Raw genomic sequence first — 23796 nt, forward strand, 5'->3', positions numbered from 1 at the left:
GGTAGATGCCCCATGCCTAGAAACATTCAAGGTCAGATTGGACGGAGCTCTGAGCAACCTGATCTAGTTGAAGATGTCCCTGCTGACTGCAGGGGGCTCAGACTAGATGACCTCTAAAGGTCCCTTCCAACCTAAACCATTCTATGATTCTATGATTCCTTAAGATACTCATGTTCAAAGTATTTTTGTTCAGTAACATGAGCTTTGTTTCAAGTTTCTTTATGGCAGGTCAGTAGAATCAGGTTTGCTAACCACTCAAAGCACTTGCCTTTTTAATTTCTCCCAGGAATGAAAAGTATATTCAGCTTTTCCTCCTTTGGCACCACACTCTGCCCTCATAGAAGATTACTGAAACATGAATTTGTGAAGGCTGTTTCAAGCAGAAGCATGTTCCTATGTTTAGGAATGATGTTAATCCTGTCACCTTAAACAACCAAGTGAGATTGGTGTTAAAGATGCTTCTAAAGGACCAAAGGAATTTGTGCCATTTAGTTCAATTACTTTCATCACCTCTATTAGACTAAACATAAATGTAATATAGCCAGGCCAGATTCCAAAGGTTAGTCTTTCATTTAGGCAAAGCACTGGAGATGCAAAAGCTGTGCAGCATTTACAGGAATCTAACATGGATTCAATAAACCAATTGAACACGAAAGGAACATCCTTTCTAAATGCAAGGTATTCAGGTGTGATTTGAGATTCCTTAAAGGTTACTGTTCGGTTCTCTCTCTCTGTCTAATAAATGAGAACACAGAACAGCTTACTTTCCGCTTTCAAAATTCTTTGTATTAAGTCATCCTGCTGCTTCTATTACAGGCCTTTTCTGTAAGGAGCAGATAGAGACTCCGGATTGCTTCTGTCCTGTGGCTGCTGAACACCAACGTTAATCTTTTACTAAAGCACTCCTGAGAAGAACTGAAAAACTAATTTTACAAGGAAGTCCAACAACACAGCAATGCACAAACATACTCAAGCTGCAGGATTTTCTCTTTCTTTTTCATTTTGGCGAAAGATTCTAAATTTTCCTACCTGGAAGAGTAAATCCACAAATATCAAGAAGGTCCCAGAAAATATAGCCCAACAACACTTGATAGTAAACTGATCAAAGTGACAACAGATTTACCTGAAGAGGTATGCACAATAGCTGCAGGTCTGACTATGAAATTTCTTTATGATGAGCTCTTGTCTTGAGTGAAGTCAGTGGCAAAACATTTACTTAATTCCTGTGGGTCAGAACAATATTTGTTACATCAGTTTTGAGCTAGGGTCTTAGGATGATGGGAAAGAAAACATGCTATATTATATTTAAAATGTCATATTAGAGGTGCTGTCTACAAGAGGGACTATACTTATGCATAAATTAAGCGCTGCATAATAGTAACCACTGAATAGGAAGCTGTTGTGGGCCCTTCGTGGCACTAGCACATACTTGCAGATTTCTCTAATGAATGTTTTATACAAGTAATTTGCACTTTCTGTGGAAATTTAGTTTTACCACAACTCATATAGCAGCATCTTCAGAATTAAAAGGGATGACTGAAACTCCAGGGCCTTCAGATGAAGAAAAAGACTGAATGAGAAGAACATCACTGAATTCCACACGAAAACAGAAACTGAATTATAATACTGGGAATTACTGCTACCTAACTGGGTATTTCTCACTGTTAAAGACACAGAGGAGTCACTTCCACTGGAGAAAAGAAGCACTAGCAGTTTTGTGAATACAGGAAATATTTTGCATTTTCCATGTTTCTTTTCACGCAAGCTTCAAATGAAATGTAGCAACTGGTCACACAATGTTAGAGTTTAAGCTGGAATTATGGCTATATTTTAGACAATCACCAAGTCAGATTTCATAACTCTATTCAATCTCAGCTGCATTCTGTATTTTTTTGGTTGTACCAAGGTCTCATCCTTTGCATATTAATTGTAGCACACATGAAATAACTTGTGTTTTGAATGTTGTAGGTATAAAATAGACAAATAACAGCTACCCAAAATAAAGAGAATTATAATAAAGACTGGTAGTAAAGTCCCAAATCAATACCTTCAGCATACCACATATAATTGAAAGCAGGATTCAGTCCTCTCCAAAGAACATGTTAGAAAGTCCCAATAAAAAGGGCTGGATAATATAACATTTACTGATTTTTCTCCTAGTGGAATACAATAAGACCTTCTTGCTTTCTTTATATATACCACAGGCATCAGAAATACACTTGTAGGTCACATGTTAGGTACTTATCTTCTGGAACCCAGAGATCTTGACTCCATCAACATGCTGCTGAGAAACTCCATGAGTTTAGCAGGTGTTACAGCACAACAAACAAGAAGTCTACGGCTAGGGGCAGGCTAATAATGGTACCTTTTAAGATAAGCGTCAGTGCAGTCCTCTGCCCTAGTTTAATCAGAAACAGATTCTTCTCATCATCATATTGTCATGAAATCCCCTTTTTTTTTGTAAAATCGTCTGTCTGAGTCTTATACCAGTTGGAAGAAAACTGATAAAATTGGTTTTGAGCTAGAAGCGAATACAAAACACTCATTTCAAATTTTAACGTAAGTTGCTAACTCGTTGTGGTTTTATAACTCACACATGGCTGACTAACTTTTAAAACCTCAAACTTTGCATGTTTTAAGTTCTCATACAAAATGAGGGCACAGTCTCATTTTGAAGCTCACATCTTATGGTAAGGTAATGACTTTTTTTTTTTTGACTAACCAATCAGCTGCACATGAACTGCCACTGTACAAAGGCACTGCGTGTTGCATGCAATGGCTAGTACTTTGTCACTTAACATAGCTACAGGGTTTTTGCTCCCTGTTAAGAAGTTCTGTTCCCAGCTCTTTCACCTACAAAAAATAGCCCTTGAAACATACTGTTGGTACTTAGGATGAAAGTTTGATACAAAGTTTATAGAAAAACCTATTTTCCCTCAGAACAGTGTTTCCTCTGCTGCTATCCACTTGCTAGATATCCTTCCCTTAATTCAAAAAGCACAAAGAGTTTTGCCTACCTGGACTGTAATCAATCTAAATAACGAAGCACTTGCTTCACATAAAGCAGAGCCTGGCACTGGCATGCCCCCTGGGCCATACCTGGCCTGCCAGAACAATATCCATCAGACCTCACAGCTCGTTCAAGGACTCACTTTCCTGGATGAACTTGGTAGCTGGGTGGGGAGATGGCACCTATGCTGCACACTCTGCAGCAGCAGATCTTGCAGAGGGAACCAGGGGTGAGTCACCTCAGTGGCACCCAGCAGGCGCAATGGCTGAGGCCTGCCCTGGCAGAGAGGCATGTCGCCACTGGCAGCAATGTACATGTTTAGCCAAACTGGCAAAATTGGTGACCAGACAGGATTTCTCCCTCCCTACCCCATATTTTCAAGTGGCGAAGCACTCAGCAAGCATTTCTTCAGCTATGATCTATGCAGAAGGCACAGAATACCCTCAAAATAAAACACTGAATCACCAATGTAAAACCTCACTTTTTAAAGAAGGAGCTCCTACTATATAATACTGGATTATACAAATTTATCTACAATGAAAGTGAAAACACCTTTTTGTAATTCTGATTCTCTGTCACAGCATTTTGAATGTCAAAGGTCCTATTTTAGCAAAGTTCCCAAACAAACAAACCAAAGCATGCAGAAATTCATCATAAGTTAAAAAACCACTAACCCATGTACTGAATGTTGGTATGATATACCAACTGCAAAGGTAAAGTTAGTACAAATATTCTCTGATAATATTTATACAGAGAACTGACAATTTCCAGGCGGACTCCTGCAAACTCACACTCCTTGCTCCCTGAACACAACAGCTAAAACACAATTGAAGAGCCAAAATTCACCCCTTCTAAGGCTTAACCTAAGCTTCCTTCCTTAAGTTAGGTTGCTTTTCTGTTCCTCCCACAAAGCCTACTTGTTCCACCTCCGCTGCATAGAGCGAGAGCGCACAAGCTATCTTGAGAGAGTTTTGATGCTTAGCAGAGGCTGAAACTTGCCACTCTTCTTTATTACTTTTAATAATTTTTTAATTGTAATCAATTATTTTTTATTTGTCATAGAAGCTACAGTTTTCAGGAGTACATGTAATACAGGAACAGCTTTGGTTCTGATATGGGCACTTTTAAGAATTATATCATTCAGGTCACCAAAGCTGCATAGGAGTGTCCACTGTTCCCAGATTAGGGCTTTAAATGTTCACCTCTATATTTAGAAACCTAAAACCAAATGGCCAACTTTCCTGATGACTCAGCACCCATACTGACTGCAGAAGAATGTGGATCCCCAGCAGGCCCCTTTTATAAAAGTGCTTAGAAAGTCCAAACATGAAAATTATGGCATATACACTTTTCCAGACCAAAACTTGAAAGTCCATTAATAACTTTTCTTTTACTTCTCATCCCATACTACCATTGGTTTTAGGAAGAAGTTCTAAGCATACAATCTTTCTCTTTTACCTTATGTTAAATGCCTCTTTAAAGAATTTTTTTTTTTCTTATTCCTGGACTTTTTTTTTTAATCAGATGCCAGCCACTTTCCACTTCTCTACCTCCTAGCCTGCTGATGTTCTCTATGCTTTCATTTTATTTTTATACACACACACACACGTATGTATGTATATAATCCAAGCCCTTTAGGCTTCTCTTTGGCAATAACTGTTTTGTTGTGCTTTTTTAAAAAAAAATGTTAGGGAGCACTGAAATACTTGGCAGTTCTCTCAGAGAGATAAAAAAGGTCGCTCTAGGCTCCCCTGGGGAAAGTTTGCATGTTCATTGCTGATCTTGCCTAGTAAGCTGGGGTTGAAAACCAAGAGGCCTGAAGCTGTCACTGTTCATGTAGTTACACGTGGAGGTTTATGTTAAACTTTGTATTTATTCACTTTATGAACAGTAATACTTAGATACTGTAATATGTAAGTAATATTCACTTATATTGCACTTGGGAATCTCCAAATGCTTTATTAACATAAATCAGAAAATAGGGTAGCTGGAAACAAGAACATGAAAATGATATGAAGCATCACAAACATACACATGGTATATACATCTACTAAAAAAAAAATGCTAGTAACATAGCAGATAAAACTGTCCCATTCTTGATCTCACAGATGGCAGGAAAATCCACTAGAAACAATACCCAGTTAATATTGGCTGCATTATCATTAACAATTTGTGGCTTTCAAAGAGGGTTATTATGTTTGTTTTCTTTTTTAATCTGATGGATTTAGGAAAAGGAGAATGAACAATTGTGAAAAAATGGAAGCCCAGAGCATAATGTAAATTTAAATTACACTGCTTTACTGGTATTTCCTTAGAAACACATAACAATATGTTAAGTCTTTTGGTAATGGAATAACACAATTTCTATGAAATCTAAAAAGATAGGTAAACATAAATATGCATCTTAACTTCCTGGCAATGCAAAAACCAGCCATTTTTTCTCTTATGGTTTTTTACAATCCTATCTTCACAAATTTTGTTACTTTGGACTTCAAAGGACTGTTAGGTTTAAGAATAGACATACTTTCTCACAGGTACTTTCTCAAGTTATTTGAGAGGTAAACAGCAAAAATAAATGTCTTAAGCATGTTATTGTAAATCAGTTATTTCAATCAACCATGCTTCTCTGATTAGTTGTCAAGTTTCATAATACTACCCATTAGAGGATGTTGTATGGTAAAAATTTTGAATACCTGACACTAAAATACAAATACAGATATGTGAGCATCTTAAACTCAAACTAAATTTCAGCTCTTAAACAAAGTAAGAGTAGTGAACAAAGCTATTGGCTCTGTGCAATCGATTTTTAATTCAGTTTTTAATGATTAACGTAGATGTTCTTACTGACAGAATATTTGTGTACTCCTATGTTTGCATTTTTATTTTTACAAGGAATATTAGGCACCAGTTAATCTGGATTCCAATTGCAAACAACTAGTCTATATCTTGAAGTGACTCCATAGACTTTAAGAGTCTTCTGGCCTTATATTGACGTAAATGACCCTGGGAACCTGGATCAAAGATTTTTTTCTTTCAGATTTAACCCTGAGGCCTTTTATTAACATTAATTGTTTCAAAGTCAAATCATATTTACTGTTTCTGATACTCTGCCTCAAGCCAATTGATGTAAGAAGAAAAGAGCATGGTTTAGTAGTTTGTTAAATATCGTGAGTAATATAATACATGCTTTGCAGACTGTGTGCCATGCAGTTTCCTTTTTCATCTGCTTTCATTTGTTATTAAAATAAGTACATACAAAATAAAAAGAAACTAAACTCAAACTCAAAGTTCTTGTTGATTATATTGATTCCTTGTAAACGTCAGTAAAATAAAATGTAGACTTATTGCCAGTGTGATTTTGTTTTTCTATCTTTGTATAAGCTAGCTCAGACTGTTTCCAGTTTTAAAAATAGACCTTATTTCACAGTTTGGTAACTATCACAGAGTATTTATTCAACTCACTAATATTCGCTCTTCAATAACAGGACGAAATGTTTATCTAAAATAAGATTATGAGTGTGTTTGTCATAATTTTTATCTCAAAGCAAGTAATGTTCAGTGACAATCACAGCTTCGTCACACCACCTTTTATTAACACAAACACTTTGGTTGTTAAATCACAAAAATTTAAAAAGGATTAAATGATTGATTTTGAACAGCATTGTGTATCATCTTTGGGTTTAGCTCAGCCTCTGTGTAAACAGGCTTTGCGTTGTCATTGAGAATTACACCCGTTTATGCCAGGGATTTTCATGCCAGGCTCTCTCTGTGAAATCACAGCTCCATTCTAAAGATGCAGCTTCTTGCTACTTTTATTTTCTATTAATTTTAAGTAAATGCACATTTAACTACAGGCTGTACTGGTAGTTCGCGGGGATGGAGATTAAACCTGAAGTGAGTGCAGAAGATACAACTCTGCTCTTCATAGTAAAAACAGTTTCTCAGAGGGATTATCACCCACATGCAAGTGCTGGAGTGCAAACCTCCTCCCTGAAATGCCTCACACTATCTTTCCACTTCTCCACCCACCACTCTTTCTCATGCTCTCACTGTTGAGTGTAATCAATGTCATTGGAAGTTAAGCTGCCCGATTCCTCAGAATGACATCTGACTACTGTGCTTAATAGGGTATAGAATCATAGAATTATAGAATCGTTAGGGTTGGAAAAGACCCTTAAGATCATCGAGTCCAACTGCTAACCTATCACTGCCAAGTCCACCACTAAACCATGTCCTCAAGCACCACGTCTACCCTTCTTTTAAATGCCTCCAGGGATGGAGACAACCACCTCCCTGGGCAGCCTGTTCCAATGCTCAACAACCCTTTTGGTGAAGAATTTTTTCCTAATATCCAACCTAAACTTCCCCTGACGCAGCTTGAGGCCTTTTCCTCTTGTCCTATTGCTTGTTAGAGCCATTAAAAATGGCAAAGCTTTTCCTAGTGTGGAATAAAAGACTAGTGGTGGGTTCAGATTCTCTAAGCCCATCTGCTAAATCCTACACTGCACAATAACCCTTTTATTCAAGTTCAAAGATGCAGCTCCTACATTTAAAGAGTACTTGTTATTTGGGAGGAAATGCAGGCTAGAATGTGCCTGACACTAAAGAAAGAAAAAAATGAATGTTGGCTCTGCAGTGAAACCCTCCAATATAGCCAGTCTGACCCAAGTATAATTAATCAATTGTATGCGCTTTTCACAAACCAATTAATTTTATTCTTTGGCTTGTCCAAATACCAGTTTACAGTGATATTGTTGTAAGTGACAGGGAAGCGTGTTAAGACTGATGTCTCTCTCCCTCTCTCTTAGGCACTGTACTGAATTTGTCATTCTATAAAAAATACTAACTGCTGTATGATTGCTACAGGACTTCATGTTGTCATGCCAATTAGTATGATCTCCTTTTTTCTATTTTTTCCCCCCTCCGTCTTTTCTTAATTCAGTAAACTGTGACTACTAGTCCCATTTTGTATTCAGGTTTATTCTCCAGCTCTTCTGCTAAGCAATATTAGGATCTCACAAAAGGTATGAGAAAGGTTGTAGGATTGGGTTTTTGGTTGGTTTTTTTTTTTTTATTGGAGGCATTTTAAAATCTTAAACAGTAAATAGGCAGATTTTCCCTGTCACACATAAAAAACCCAAAAAAACCCTAATATAACCCATTTTTGGTAACTGACCAATCTTTTAGCCTTGTGAACATTGTGATTCCTCATGTTTTTATAGGGCACACTGTATGTATTTATCAGTGTAGGTTTGTCATCTGCCAACTTTTTACCTTGCTTTTGGTATCATGTAAAGGGATAAACTAGACCTTCTAAATACTAAAACATAACATTATATGCCATCCTCACATTGTCTATCATTATTTCTCTAATCTGCCTTCACAGGAAGTTTTTTCATGTCTTCAGGAATTTTCACATTTACTGTGTCTTTTTTTTCTAGCTGAACAGGACACACCACAGAGAAGACAATACACTGGATTTCTGCAGTAGCTATAGAGCATTCTATTTTTACATCACATTTTTAACTATATAGCATTCTATTTTTACACAATATTTATAAATTTTAACATTTTGGTTGTTTTTATAATGAGCAGCATACACCAAGTCTGTGTTTTTAATGAACTTAAAAGTCCATTTAATATCAATACACAGGAATGCTCAGATTATTCTTTGAGCATTTATTAAATTGTGTGGCATCAGTTGGTTTTAGCCATCATTAAACTAATTCACTTGTTTTCTTAATCTTTCATGTTCCCTTCAAAATTTAGTAACCTGATCACTAAAACATCCTCTGAAAGTGGGACTATCTTGTTGCTAATTCCTTTTTCTAACATCAAGTATACAATGCTTCATAACACGGATATCAGGTTTAATAATCTTGATGATGTACATAATACTTCAAATAACCTAAATTTTCAGTCTCTTGGATGAGTGCTGCTCTGCAACTGTGAGTGTTTTAAAATAATAAACATATTCCTTCTCTAAACTGTTGTAATCCCAGATAAAGCCTAAAGATTATTCTGCTATTTTCCTTTTAAAGTTGTATTTCTAGTTTATACAAATTCATTTAAGTTCTGTTGAACAGATGCAAGTATTACAGAAACTGAGATTGGGATGCACTTCAAGATGATAATCTGCAGATATGGTCTTGATTTAAATGGGACAACATCAGAACATATGGAGTAAATTTAATTGTCCTACCTTGATTGAACACAATCAGGATGCAGACACTTCTGTTACTCTTTTGTATTTGCTTCCCAGAAGGAGTATAGCTTCTGTCACTATAGAGTTCTACTTGAAAGAAGGTAAAAACATTGTTCCCTAAGGAAAAAGCAAAAGCAGGTGCATCGTGAACCTGCCTGCACTGTTGCAAACATGCATATAGCACATATAAACTACACCAAATGAAACATTCCATTTTGGTAATAAATTGAAATACACTGTGCACATATGGATGAAAGACAAAGCCTATAATATTCCACTGAGAGGTGAAAATACAGTACCACTTGGGAGAAGAACACTTCGAAGATAGGTCTTTCCACCTCCAATCCTTATCCCAACTTGTTTACCCAGGTTTCACCCTATTTCTATGACAGATTAGTCCCCTTTTTCCTCTTGCCTTCTCCATTTCATTTAACTCATTTCTAGGCCCAACATCCTCACCCTGCCACATTGTCTCCTGTTATACATCTTCTCCCTATATGGTGCTGACAGTGTTCTGTTCCTCAGTTCCCTCTTCAGTTCTGCATGTCATTCTTCTTGCTTTGTCAGTCCATCCAAGCTTCCTTCTTACCCCATTTCCCAGAGAAAACACTCACTCCTTCTCTTGTCTGCCTTCGAGCTGCAACTTCATCTTCCTCCCCTCCTGCCTGTATGGCTCTTGATTTCAAATCAGGCCAAGTTCTTCTTTTAGTTGCTTGGTACTAGCAAAGGGTAGAGGATGGTCATTGACAGAGAAGTCCCTTCTCATCTCAAAGCCCAGTCTAGGCCTGACCTATATGCCCCAACTGGCAGGTATGACAAAGAACCTGCTAAGATGCCTATGGCAACCCATGTAGTTCTTACTGTCTATATATTAACTGTAATTGCATTTAGCAGACTTAGACTTGTCCAATTTCTGGCTGATTCTCAAGAGGAGGGCAACTGGTGCGTAACTGATGTAAAAAAACCGCCATGTCCAAACTTTGTTCCAAACATGGAGAGATTCACAGAATCACAGCATCACAGATGTTTACAGATACTGATAATACAGGTCACTTTGCCTATTAACAATAGCAATATTTATGATTTTTATAATATGTATATATTGTTTATTTCCAAGGTTGTTCAACCACCCATTATGATGATGATTTATGAAGAAATGGTTTATGTATGAACTGCCTACTATTACCACTGCCATTACAAACAGCATACCCTAAGGTATATTTGGCTTAAAATAATTTAAAAATACAGCCAATACCACTATATTAATTTAGCATCTATGAAATTCATTGCATTCACACAAAAAGAAAAATCAATCTTTTCTTTACAGAAGAAAATAAAACTCTCCTGCTTCAGTCCTAGAAATAACCCAGCCAGCAAACTTTACTGCAAATGTTTGTGTACATAGCTCCTGTGGAAACTGCTTAATTGTCTACTGTGCTCAGGAAAAAAAGGGGAAATGAGGCATATGTCAACAGATCAAAGAGCACACTAGAGCAGTGAATAAAGATCACACCACAAAACAAAATGAAGTTGCAAAATTTATGTTAAGTGATTTCCACTGGTGTTTCATACAAATTTCAGGACAGTTTGTTACAAATTCTTAGTCATTATTAAACAGCAGAATCTGCAGGTTAGCCAAGTCGCAAGCAAAGGACAAGCACAAGACAAAACAGAAACAGTCGTTTCCAACACAAGAAACTTTTCCCTAGTGTCATTAGAGTTCCTGCAGTCTCCCTGTCTGTCCTGCATTTTGGTTGTCCTCTTCAGATGCAGTGGATTTGTAGATACAGCACAAGCACCTGCCTTGGCTTTGCTGGAAAAAAACAATTTTTTTATATGAGTTAATTGTTATTGACTGGATACATCAGAATTAGCGTAGTAAAAAAAGGCTGGTCACTTTCTTTACTTTATAGATGTCTTACACTTGCTTAAAAACTAAGCAAGGTCTAAACCAGTAAGTACCATTCTCATGTATCCCATTACATAAATGTAATGCAATACCAGTGGAGATGGGCAAAAAGTACGCACTATTGACAGAGCAAGCCAAAGCCAATGAAGACAAAGCTCAATTCTAAGAAGATTATCTTTCTCTGACTGCCACTTGTATACATTCACAAGTCTGTTTTACCAGCATAGGAAGTTATGCTGACCCCCCCCAAAAAAATTGCCATTAACAATTAAAATTTTTGGTGTATATATAATGTGACATCTATAAATTTATATCATTAGAGATTTCAGGTACATATCTGATTAAAGAAGTAAGCTCAGATTTCAAAAGTGAAACTTACAGCCTTTTTCTATATGGGGCACACTTCATTTGCAATATCCTAATTTTTCTTTACCCCAGAAATTAATTAACACTAAGCCATTTTAAACAGCATTTCCTATACTGTTGTGTGTGTCTCTTTTCTTTCATTTCAGTAGTTTTATTTGCCATTCTTTTGCCAATATTATATTATTTTTCCCAACTAATACAGATAATTTTAAAGTATTTTAAAAACATGCCCTTGATTAAGGTTTCTGAAAACTGAAATGCTGTGAAGCCAAAAGACAGAAAGTCCTATTCAGACTCATAAGTTCTTATCAGGAACGATGTCTTTGTCTATTTCCCCTTCTATCAGTCTTATTGATAGTTCAGACTAGTTACAGTTCACTTTACAGTGGATATTCTACACTTACTAACGGTACCGGACCTTATTACTTCTAAAACAGGCACCATTATTTGAAAAGAGGCAGCCAATACCTACACTGCAAGGTGTGGAAGAGAAACAGCCAATTTTGCTCAAGACCGTACAAGAATTCAGGGTTTGGTTTCTTCTGATGTCACATTTTTGTTAAACTAGCAACATACCATATTATAATCTTGCCAGAATCAACATATCAGTGTGAGAGCCAAAGCAAACATTTCATTAGCCTCTACCCATGGAAAATCTACATCACACACATGAATAAGACTGCTTGATGCTCAAGAGCTTATCATCGCCATCACCCCCCTGGAAAATTCTACAACTGAAAATGCTTTGTACTCTACTAAGAGCTAGGCATACTTAGAAGTCACAATTAATAGCACAGGGTAGAAAACTAATTAAAATACAAGCAGATATTCATTTACATTTCCCATGCAGATGCTACAGTCTCTTAAGACTTTGGGCTTGAAGAAACACTGCTAGGTTTTAACCTTTGATTTATACCACAAAAGTTTTAATGCCATTGCTAACCAAAGCTTCCTAAGCCACTTAATTCATAAAACAGTATCTTACTGTAATGGGAGTTTAGAATACACGAGAAATGCAGGATCAGATCCAACCTTCAAAGACCCCTGTTGTGGCTTAACCCCAGTCAGCAACCAAGCACCACACAGCCACTCACTCACCCTCCTCTTCCCCCGGTGGGATTGAGGAAAGAATCAGAAGGGCACAAGTAAGAAAACTCATGGGTTGAGATAAGAACAGTATAGTGACTGAAATAACAATAATGATAACTCTTATTATTGTTGCTGTTGTAATGACAAGGAAAACAACAAAGAGAAACAAACCCGGGAAAAAACAAGTGATGCAACTAGTCACCACCCACTGACCGATGCCCAACCAGTCCCCGAGCAGCGATCGCTGCCCCCCAGTCAACTCTCCCTGAGTTTATATGCTGAGCATGACATCATATGGTATGGAATATCCCTTTGGCCAGTTTGGGTCAGCTGTCCTGGCTGTGTCCCCTCCCAGTTTCTTGTGTACCTCCTTGCTGGCAGAGCACAGGAAGCTGTGAAGTCCTTGACTTCATATAAGCACTGCTCAGCAACAACTAAAACGTCAGTGTGTTATCACATTATTCTCAGGTTAAATCCAAAACACAGCACTATACCAGCTACTAGGAGGAAAATTAACTCTACCTCAGCCAAAAGCAGGACAACCCCTTATTGCACCTCATTCTTGAAACAGATCTGGGTTTATGGAAATTAAGCAGGTCCCTCGTCTTGTCAAAGGGGATGAACATACTTAGCATCTAAACTTAGATAATTTACTTTTTTCTAGAAGACAATCAGTTCTACTTAGCTTAGCAGCTATCAACTTGCAAAAAAATGGGTTGTCAGCTGTGACATGCTTACCCTTCAGACTAAAACGAAAGCAAGAAAAGAGACTTTGAGAATGTCACTATAGTAATGGCACTCAAAACTGCATGGATGTTATAGATTACATGCATTCTATATCCTTGTTGAAGTACAATATTTATTTTATTCATTCACCTGTTTCTTGTCCTCTCCTCCTTGTGGCTAGGTGATTGTAAAATTGCATATAATTAGCTAAAGTGGCATCTTTAAATACTAGCTCAACAGCCTCAGTATCATGGTCTGCATATAAAAACAGTGTTTGCGTTTTGCTTTTCTCCTTAAAAGCACTCGATGTACTAGTGTGGTACTCTCCTTTTACTGTGTCTCCACAGGGTCAATACAAAAACATAGTTTCTTTTATTTTTTAAGACTCAAGCCCTAAGAAAGCAACCTCTCTCTAAACAACACGGATATCTCAGCTGCCATGTAAATCACTAGTGTAGTGTGATTACATTACCCCATAACAATATTAATAAAATGTACTCTGGAATACTCTTTTTGATCCTCCCTCCAGTGTATCTGATGTATCATAAAAATAATGCATGTATTTATCCAGGCAAATATTAACTATTTGGTTTCAACAGTGTTTTGGCATTTTGGTAATTCTTTTCTACATGATGTTCAGTTACAACCTATGGCACTTTAAATATAATGTACGTGTCACTAAAGCTGTTACAGAAACTTGAGGTTGGCATGTTTCTGATGAACATGTAGATGGAAAGTGGAGACTTCAGAGGAATAAGTCAGTCATGCTGGAGGATGCTAATCACTGACTAATCTGATACCTATGCGTACCACATGCAGTTAGTATGAAATAACTTACATGCAAATCAGAAAGAGATTTTGTCTTCATTGTTTATGCACTAAGAAATTTCCCCCTAAAGAAGAAATACAGTTGCAAGACACACAGTGATTAAAAGAGACATGACTCAGAAATTAACACAGCACAGCTTGTAGTGATACTGAGAACAGATACTCTGTTTCTCCAAATCTCTGAAACAATTATGCTTCAGTCTAAAACTTTTACATACTGTCAATTTCAACAGGAACAAGAATGCTTATACTTATTGACTATTCATATTCAAGGAAAATATTGTCTGGTCACAGTTATGACTAGATTAATGCATACCCTTTTTTTGAATATAAAGCAGAAGTCAGAAATGCCTTTTTTTTCCAGATAATTTCCACACACATACATTTACCAAAAAAAAAAAAAAAATCAGGGAAAGATTTTCAGTTCAATATAGTTCTCCTTTTCAGTGGCTAACACAAGGTTTACAGGAAATATACGTACTCAAATTTGCTTCAGTTTCTGGCATTCATGGTACATTATCTATCTTTCTGTTGTTTCTTCAGGGTTATTCAGAGATAGCAGCAATGGTTTTTGGAACTTGCTTTGTATCCAAACTCGCTGCATTTTCACTTTTTTCTTCCTGTTTACTTGTAGTCGCCGATCAACTAAATTCTGTACTTCAGTTAATCCAGCCAAGTTGAACATGTTCCACACCTCACCTATTTCCTCATATGAAGAATTATTGTAATGAAAAAGAGACATTTGTAGAATGTAGTAATGAACAACCTGCAGTCCACCCAAAGATGGAAGTAAATCTGGTTTGTGATTTGAAAGATAAAGTAAACTGCCTGTAAGAAGCCTTTTGTTAGAAATTAGTTTTCACTGCTCTTTATTCATATTACAGTAAAAAAAATGCTATGTTGAGGCCCAAACCACATTGGTTATTACTCATGACATTCATAGATCCCCTTTCTTCGGAGCATTTAGTATTCAAGAGTTCAGGAAAACAAATGCATGCCATTTGGTCACTGTTCACATGTTATCGAGATAAAGCTATTTCACTGTGAAATGACAATCCACACATTTATGCCAGCATCGTGATCTCCTTGTCAGTCACCACTGGAAAACTCTAAGCTTCTTTGTCATGAATTAGCACAAAACAAGACACTTAAAAACTGAGAAGGCTCTTTGAATTCAAGTGATTTCCCATACATGTCCCAGACCTTCCTTCTCACTTCTAAAATGACCTGGACTGGGATAAACCCTGACCCATCTCTTGCTTACAGTTTAGGTTGCAGAGGGTAAAAAGAAAAAAAAAAAAGTATTGTGATGCTCACTTTCACAATTTCCAGTAGCTGGGCTAAAATATAGCAACCTAAGCTGACTGCCAACAGAACCAAGTGAGTGGACAGGCAAAGAGCAATAGTATCCATAATGAGGATTTTAAGTTTAGCTCCTGCAGAAAGAGCAGCCTCACAGCTCAGATTCACCAACACAGCAGAACAAAATACCAGAGTGCTGCTACCAACTGTCCTTCCAAGCATGTTTATCTCAATTTTAAGAAAGAAACCAAGTATATCTCTAAATAACAGAATTTGAGCATACCATTAGACACAAGAAGCTTAGACAAAGAGAAATTTCCAGTGATGCCTGCAAGCAATCTTGCAGGACCTCAGATGCAACAAGTATACACATAAGGGGAATTATTTTCTTAAAACAGTTAGTTTTGGGCTTTGTAAAGGCAGTGAACTAAAAAAAAAGGCCAGTAAAGCCTTCTTTAAATTTCTGTTCTAAGATAATCTTTTATAACCCAAATCACCTTGAGAGACCCTTTCTATAAAACTACCATTTCATACCTTTGGTAAAGAAATATACTCTGGTTCCATCGCCTCGTACATAAAAATTTTCTGACAAGCAATGACCTAAGAAATTAGAGCAGTAATTAAAAATGACACATCACTTTTTTTTTTCAAAAAGAGTTAAAATGAACAGTGAACTAGAAAAGCATTTAGGAATTACCTTTTTTAAAACGAAGTTGAGCTGTATCATATCTTCCATAGTCTCGAAATAACAACATTCCTCCAGGTTTCAGTAGTTTAGCCAACCTATTTACAACCCCTTGCATCCTTAGAAAATAGATGGGATACTGGTGAAATTTGCAAACATAACTGCTTTTTCTAGATGCTTGGAATATACATAGATTTCTAAAACTACAGTGAGAAGATGCATCTATATTTATTATAAAAAGGCCAGGCACTAGTGAACAGGAAAAACTCTTCACAGAACACCTGTAAACCAAAAATTTAAAAGGAGCTGTAAGAGAATACAAACTGGAAAGAGAAAAGGAGCCCTCTTCCTTCACTTCAAGAGAATCTCAAAAATAGCTTAAAACACAGTTTTTGAGTATTTGGGTCATAAGGGTCAGGCAGATATATGACAGACAATGAATGAACAGTTAGCTATGTGCATTGGCGAGCTAGACTGAGCCTTCTTGCTGTACATAGCAAAATCAAAGGCATGTAAGGCAGACAAAAACTTACGCAATTTCTTTATGGAGGTACTGATCATACACACAAAACCGGTATCTCCACACTCGATGGTTGAAGATGGAAAGAATCTGAGTAGTACCTCAGGAGAGGAATCTGGCAGAACTCTATCTGGAGATATTGCTAGTGAGAGGAGGAAAGCCTGCATCCTCCAAAATTCTAACAAGTTTGTGAATCTTGGGGTATCTAACATCAGCTCTTCCTTATCAGAATTACACCAGCCTGCTCTATGTATGGTAGGAATAAGTATCATATACAGTATTCTTTTCCCTTCACTAGACCAGAGCATCTTTATTCTCACTTTTTAACCTTACCTTGGAGCTTCTTATAAATACATTTGCATTACTCTGCAAAAGACATTACTAATCATCAATGGCTTGGGTTTGCCTCACTCTATCAGAATAAACACAAGGACTCATATTTTCCACATTCATGAAAGATCACAAAAGACAGGCTGCACCTGGCAGGCTGCAAGGTAGAAAAGTCCACTTGCCTAATTCAACCCTTCTTCCCACAGGGAAGCAGACAACCGTGTAGAAGATGTGGAGCCAGGGTTAATGCAAAATTAATGGAAAGGAAAGGCAGAGTGCTGTATCTGAAAAGAGTTAAATAAGATTAAGTCCTGCTTAACTATACAAAATCAGCATATCATTATTGTGTACCAAGACAACATCCTTATACCATCCCTGTCTCTCAGGTGGCCTTACCCCCTTGCCCCAAGAATGTCAGAACTTAAGCACTAATGCAACTTGGTCCTTATGCAACAGCAGTGCAGGCATCTTACCTTGATTTTTAAGGGACAGAATTAGGGGATGGTTCCACAGAAAATCATATGTTATCTCCAAACAAACAAGAACAAAAAGCAGCAACACTTTTTAAGCACAGAATTCCCTTAGAGGAAACCAAGTGCTTTAAAACTTGTCCTATTTGTTCATGCTCAACACAGGCAACCAAGAGTACTGCCACAGCAGAAAAGGCAGCACCACCTAAGAATAAGAGACCGTTCAAGACAGGCAGTTCTGCACAGAATTACAGACTTAGCCTATATAAATATAAGTTTTGTGCACATAGAAAAAAAACAAGTGTAAATGCATGAAAAGTGAAAGTGCTTTGAGAAATCTCATCCCATAGGACTAGAGCACATTTATTATATAGCTTGAAGAAAGTTTAATACCTTTCAAATTCTGCAACCAACTTTTAGAGGGGCCTTCTAGCAGAATTGAAGTGTGTTAAAAATGGGGTACAAGAGTAGCAATTATCAAAAACTAAACAGAACAGCTGGAAGAGAAATCACTAAGTAACAATTGTGCTGAATACAAATGTGCCTCTCATGTATATTTTCCAGGTCTCCAAAGTACACAAATTCTGCATCATCATTCTCTCGGTTTTCTTTTTCATTTCCCACTTTCAAAGTTACCAGAAAAAAATGTATACTGAGCAAGATGAATCTGGATTACAGTTGCCTTCTATGAAGTCATTTTAATTCTACAAGATGACAGTAATGATTAATAAATCTTTGGAAAGTGGGATAATTACACAGAAATCTTTATGTGTGTATACACACACACACACACAAAACCATCCATGTCAGCCATTAGATGCTGACATGGGGAGAAAAAGAAAAATACAAACACACTCTCAAATGACTAATAGGAAAAGGTCCACAGAAATTCTGACAGATCATATGATTCCTGCTTCTATAGGCAAAGCGATTCAATTAATGCATCTCAATTGTCCAATTCTTCCTGGCAGCATCACTGCAGTTAGAGAGATCTGAAATCTACTGCTTGAATTGTTTTTGAAATCTGGGCCCAGTCTTTGCATGACTCATGTGCTCATCTCTGAGCAAACAGGAAGGAGCAATATCCTACATGGGAAAGAATTTTCTGTAAAGCTAACCATTAATAACTTAGGCAGGGAAAGAGTTCTCAGACTTTGTCAAATACTGTTTTGTTTGCCAAGCCCACTTTAATGACATTCTTAAAGTAATAGATGTATTACCACACATACTGCATGTATTTGCCTTCAGATGTTCTAGTTAAAGGAAGAGTCAAGGATTTAAACTTACCTGCCCTCTTTTGCATTTTTCCCATTAGAAAAAGGGTATTTTCACAATCAGCCAGCCTTAACAGTCAAAGTTTGGTTCATTAGATGCTGAGAGGCATTAGTAACAAGGCTAAGAGCACTCAACATAATGCTATGCATGAAAATTACATCCGGTTTTATTAATCCAAACAAGTTACAAAATTCTGAATACATTTTGGTTTAAAAGACCTGTGTGTAAGCACTTGCATGTGGCTAAATCAGCAACCTAAGTCTTTATCAACGTATTGTAAGGTGTTAAATCATGAATATTTGGTTTTGATCACTAAAAATAACTTCCTTCTAGAAGACCAACACTCTTTTTTTTTAATTTGTAATTTTCTTGAATCACTGTCACTTTTAATTGGGATGTATTTAATTACAATACACTCCTATTTTGATGGAGACAGGAAGCTCACTAATGAACTAGCCTGACCAGCTTTTGTCTTGAAGCCTGAAAATGGGAAACAGCATTAAAAATACCTTGTTTTATATATATTGTAGCTTACTAAATAATAAATTAAAGATTCATCATCTTCTGTTGCTATTCTTGAAAACCTCCAGTGATAAAAGAGACTTAACCGATTTGCTTTGCCCTTTAGTCTTCATTTACCTGTCAGGATGAATAGTAGAGAGCACAAAGACAAGGAGAATGACATCCAGGATCTCGTCTGGAAAAGGATAGGGTAAAGCATCATCACACACATCATGAACAAAGGCAGAACACCAGGCTGAATTGTAGGACGAATGTGACTGTCAAGAAAAAGATGAAAAGAGGCACAGAGAGAACAGTAGTAGTTAATACGTTTACTGTGACTCAAGAAACTTTTTTTCTTCAATTATTCAGCATTGTAAAATATCTCATATAAAAGCCTATTCTGTCTGGTATCTTACTCAAGCTGAGAAGCAAGCTCACTGATGGTATTCATTCCTCTCTGCATAGAGTAAGACTTTGTTCTTTGGAATGTTGAAAACTTCAGTTAAAAGTTGTCAAAGCTATCACATTCTTTTTCATGAAGATGGCTTCCTGGCAGCCTCCTGAATTACAGGCTTACAAGGTACTCTAAAGTGAGCATATGAATTACCTTTACCAGCTCCACTGCTCCTGAAGCAAAATCACAACAGTACAGAAAGGTTCCAGGTGTATTGCTAGGAAAACAAAACCAACATCAGTTGAAAAATTATTATTGTAAAAGATTAAAGTCTACATCAGTGTTCGAGGAACTACAGAGGGCCCTTTGGGGTTCTCCACAGGTTTGATCGAGCATGCCTTATTGATGTCTAGCACATGGAAAGCCACATAGGTTGTAATGAACCAATAGGGCAGACAAATTCATAAGAATACCAACAGGCAGTTAGTATAAAAAGGAGAATTATAGCCTTGTCAGGGAGGAAGTGAAAAGGAAAAGAAAGAAGGTCACAGAGGGCTGTCAGGATTGATGACAATGTCCTGGTGTTGTATTACATAAATGCACATTAATAGGTCACGTTTTCTTACAGAAGCACTGCTTTAAGTCTCTGTCATTAGCCCATGCATGCAGTTTGACTAGCAATACGATATGGGCAGGGGTGGGGTGTTGCAAAGGTTCTGTAGAGGTTCGGCTTCCCATGTGCCACCTTGCTGTGCTTTTGATTAGATTAAGCAGTATTGGTTGTTTCCTTCCATTATCCCCTTTGTTTTGTAAGCCAAGTTGAATAAGAATTTCCTGTAGCACTGTTTTCCCTTCCTTTCCCATCCAAGACTAAGCCAGCTAGAAATTTCTTCATACCATTGATCAGATACTAGTAACTCTAGGAAGAATTTTTTTTTATGTCCAAAAAAATAATTCAAGAGAAACTGAGCAAGCCCCTCAAAACCTACTGAGGGCTGACGTCATGGTCAACTCATGATCAATTAGTCTCTCTTTAAAAATATTCAAGATTTTGGACAGATGGTTTCTTTAGAAAGGGAATCAAGAAACTCTGGCAGTGCCTACAGGACCTCACACTATACACAGCTGAGTCAGTGACCTCTCTTTGAGGGCTCAAGAAGAGAACCCTTATGGACCAAAATATATTCCATCCTTGTTGCTGAGCAAAACTTTTATCAGCTCTGTGCCCACAATAAGAGTTGATGAGTTTAGTTATTTATCATGGATGAAGACAAGTAGTCAGGCTTTGGACCCAGCCAGTCAGTTGGGAAAGATTAAGCTGATTACCTAATTGACTTGTTAGGATGTTATTTCAATTTTTTCAGAGCAGAATAGGAGCTATGTAGAAAGTCAACTTAAAATTAAGACACAGCTTGATCTGGATGGTGATTTCATAATGCATTGTATTAACAAGCAGTAACTTAAAATTTAAGGGGGGCAGGGGGAAGTGGTTTAAAAGTTACAAACCTAAGTGGAAATTTTTTTTGTAGCAGTGTACACTCATACTTGACACTAGCTTCTTTTTATATGCATACAAAAGGCAATTTTTATATTATTAAATTCAGAGTAAAGCCAACTGTACTATAAAGGCCTGCTAAGAGATAAGAGATGTTTCCATCAGGTTGTATACAAGATAAATGTGTAATGTGATTGACTGAAGGATTTGCATAAGAATAGCAATCTCCAGGAAAAATACCTAATGAGTGGGTTCTTAATTATCAGAAATGCCAACTTATGACTAATGTCACCTGTAAGGAAAACACAAAAGTTTGTCTCATCTTTTTAATACAGCCACATGGTATCTTTTCCCTATATAGCATTACTTTCCCTGTTTCATATGAAACAGGGCTCCCCTTTCACTACATGCTGTCTTAAGCAAAGTATTTGTTGTGGGATGAAGATGCATTGCTAACACTAATAGATTTCACATAAGACCCTGGTGCATCACTTGATTCCTCCTGCTCTGTTTCCGTATCTTTAAAATGGAGTATCTTTGTATAGCGGTGATGCTCGCAATCAGAATCCATTTATAGAATAATAAACTGTGCCATAGTCAAGCTCTTGGAGGCATGAATAACAAGAAATCTCTTTCAACCCTTGATACATACACAGCCTTTCCAATAAAACCTTCCTGCCTACATGAAAGGCAGGACATGCTCTCGTAACAGCTTTTTCTAAAACCAGAAACTAAGTGGATTAAGATGTTTCAAGGAATTAAGTAATGCAATACAGGACTTGTGCCTTCCTTGACACTAAAACCTGAAGCAATGTGACAACATGTAGCAGCTGAATTCAGAAATAATACAACTTCTTACCAGTAGATCACATGCCATTATCTACTGTCTCTGATTTTAGCCTTTTGAAGAGATATCTGGTAGCTTTACAGTGACATATAAGACAAGAGAATATTTTACCCACCTGAGATTAACTACAAGGTTATCAGTTTGAATGCACCTGAAGACAAACCTTGTCCGCAAATATGGTTCCCCCAAGACAAGGGTTGACCAATATGAGGAGTATCTTGTACTGATTCTATCAACATTATCTGTGGTCTGCAAGCTATCAGAATTTCAGGGCTGCAGAACAGTCCACACAACACTTCCTGCAGCACTGGTCTAGAACCTACATTTGAGGAAAATGAGGAAGGTTAGAATAGAACTTTCCTATTTGAAAATCCAGGACTACATACCATAGAACTTTCAAAATAGGAAAGACACTGTTTCCAGCACCACAACCAACCTAAAATCAGAAGAGAAACAAAAAGTTAAAATAAATGAGCAAATAAAACTCTCATTTTTTTATTTTTGTCTTAAATTAGTTGGTAGGTAGCACCCATTAGACTCGCACCACAATTCTCAAATCACTTCTGTGATCTCATTTCTCCTAATTTCGTTCTAAGTTAGGAGAGAATCCATCTCTCAAACTGCATACGAAAATGCAATATTGTCCAATTTCACCATTTGGCAAGACTGCATCAAGTACTTGCACTTCAAGAACAAAGCACTTTAAGACATAACTTTCCTTAGGAAACAGGAAACCCAGCTTCCAGTGAAAAAGGAATCTGACAATCTAGCCCTAAATTCTGATCTGGGAGAAACTTTAAAGGGAAAACAAAGCCCAGATCCTAGGGTTCTCTGAAAGTTTCTGCCATAAATGAATGCAGTATGTCAAATTCTAAATGTTTACTTTCTTGATACTTACTAAGTGCCTTTATCAGGCTTTTGAGCAACTAAGTGGAGTTCTATATGATGGGTAGATCATTTGCAGTGCATTACCTCTAATATTCTGTAAGTGGCATCGCTACCAGGGAAGGATTCCAGTCCGCCAAGTTCTTCTCCACAGTTTTTAACCTGAGGATTGTCAGTAAGAGATTTTGCTTCATTTTTATTATATACATGTCCTTGTACAGAAGTAGAACCACCTCCATCATTTTTCTTCCAATATTTTTCCCCTTCCTCAAACACTTCGTTTTTGTGCGAAAACCTGTCGGCACTATTTATTTTTGTGCATTCTGAAGATCTTGCTTCTGTTTTCAACTCTTCTCTCCTTTTTTCTGGAAGAATTTCTGGAAACTCCAGAAACAGCCAATTGCGATCCTTGAAAAAGTTATTTTTATGAGTTTTGTAAAATTCATTCCAATATTTACTGGCTTCTCTCTCATATTTATCTGAAATCAAAATAAAAAAAACTTGGTGAATATAAGTTTAGCTACAAAATACTGTGAAGTAACATGGAATTTAGATCCCAAATTTACAGTTTAAAAATCCATAGTTTCCCACATCATACACATTTAAATGAAAACATATGGATTTTGGGTCTTACCTTAATCTGTGCTCAAAATAACTCCCATGAGGGTTTAATTAGATTTTATGTCACTTAGGATGGAGTAGTCAGGCTTTCTGCATCACTTTTTTTAATGTAGTGACATAGTAGAACAACATCCCCAAAATAGGCAATTGTAAGTTTCTTAGACAAGCTTTCATGTCTCAAATTATAAAAGCAATGCATCTTTTCAATTAAACGTTCTCCATGTTTTTCCTATTGAAGAAATACTAAACTGAAATTAATTTAATGATTTATGAAAATCTGAACAATTGCAAATTTGTTGGTAGCTAGTCACCTCTCAAAAACCCCATCAATTAGA

General features: G+C 36.9%; 1 protein-coding gene across 5 annotated transcripts in view; it reads right to left on the bottom strand.

The window, feature by feature from the left end:
• Positions 1 to 10740: 10740 nt before the first annotated feature.
• METTL8 (methyltransferase 8, tRNA N3-cytidine) overlaps positions 10741 to 23796 on the bottom strand; it is a 29735-nt gene continuing 16679 nt past the window's right edge. For 4 of the 5 annotated variants that reach the window (XM_064451582.1, XM_064451583.1, XM_064451580.1 and 1 more), the window contains 8 exons: positions 22928 to 23319; positions 22342 to 22391; positions 19827 to 19890; positions 19355 to 19494; positions 16133 to 16239; positions 15970 to 16035; positions 14615 to 14832; positions 10741 to 11028 (listed from right to left, as the gene is read on the bottom strand). In XM_064451582.1, coding sequence (XP_064307652.1) covers positions 14654 to 14832; positions 15970 to 16035; positions 16133 to 16239; positions 19355 to 19494; positions 19827 to 19890; positions 22342 to 22391; positions 22928 to 23319 — 998 coding nt within the window. In that variant the 3' untranslated portion in view covers positions 10741 to 11028; positions 14615 to 14653. Of the gene's footprint in view, positions 11029 to 14143; positions 14199 to 14614; positions 14833 to 15969; positions 16036 to 16132; positions 16240 to 19354; positions 19495 to 19826; positions 19891 to 22341; positions 22392 to 22927; positions 23320 to 23796 lie in introns of all 5 variants that reach the window. The other variant, XR_010373008.1, reaches the window with a different exon arrangement.

Source organism: Phalacrocorax carbo, chromosome 5 (assembly GCF_963921805.1).
Source record: "Phalacrocorax carbo chromosome 5, bPhaCar2.1, whole genome shotgun sequence".
NCBI classification, from domain to species: domain Eukaryota; kingdom Metazoa; phylum Chordata; class Aves; order Suliformes; family Phalacrocoracidae; genus Phalacrocorax; species Phalacrocorax carbo.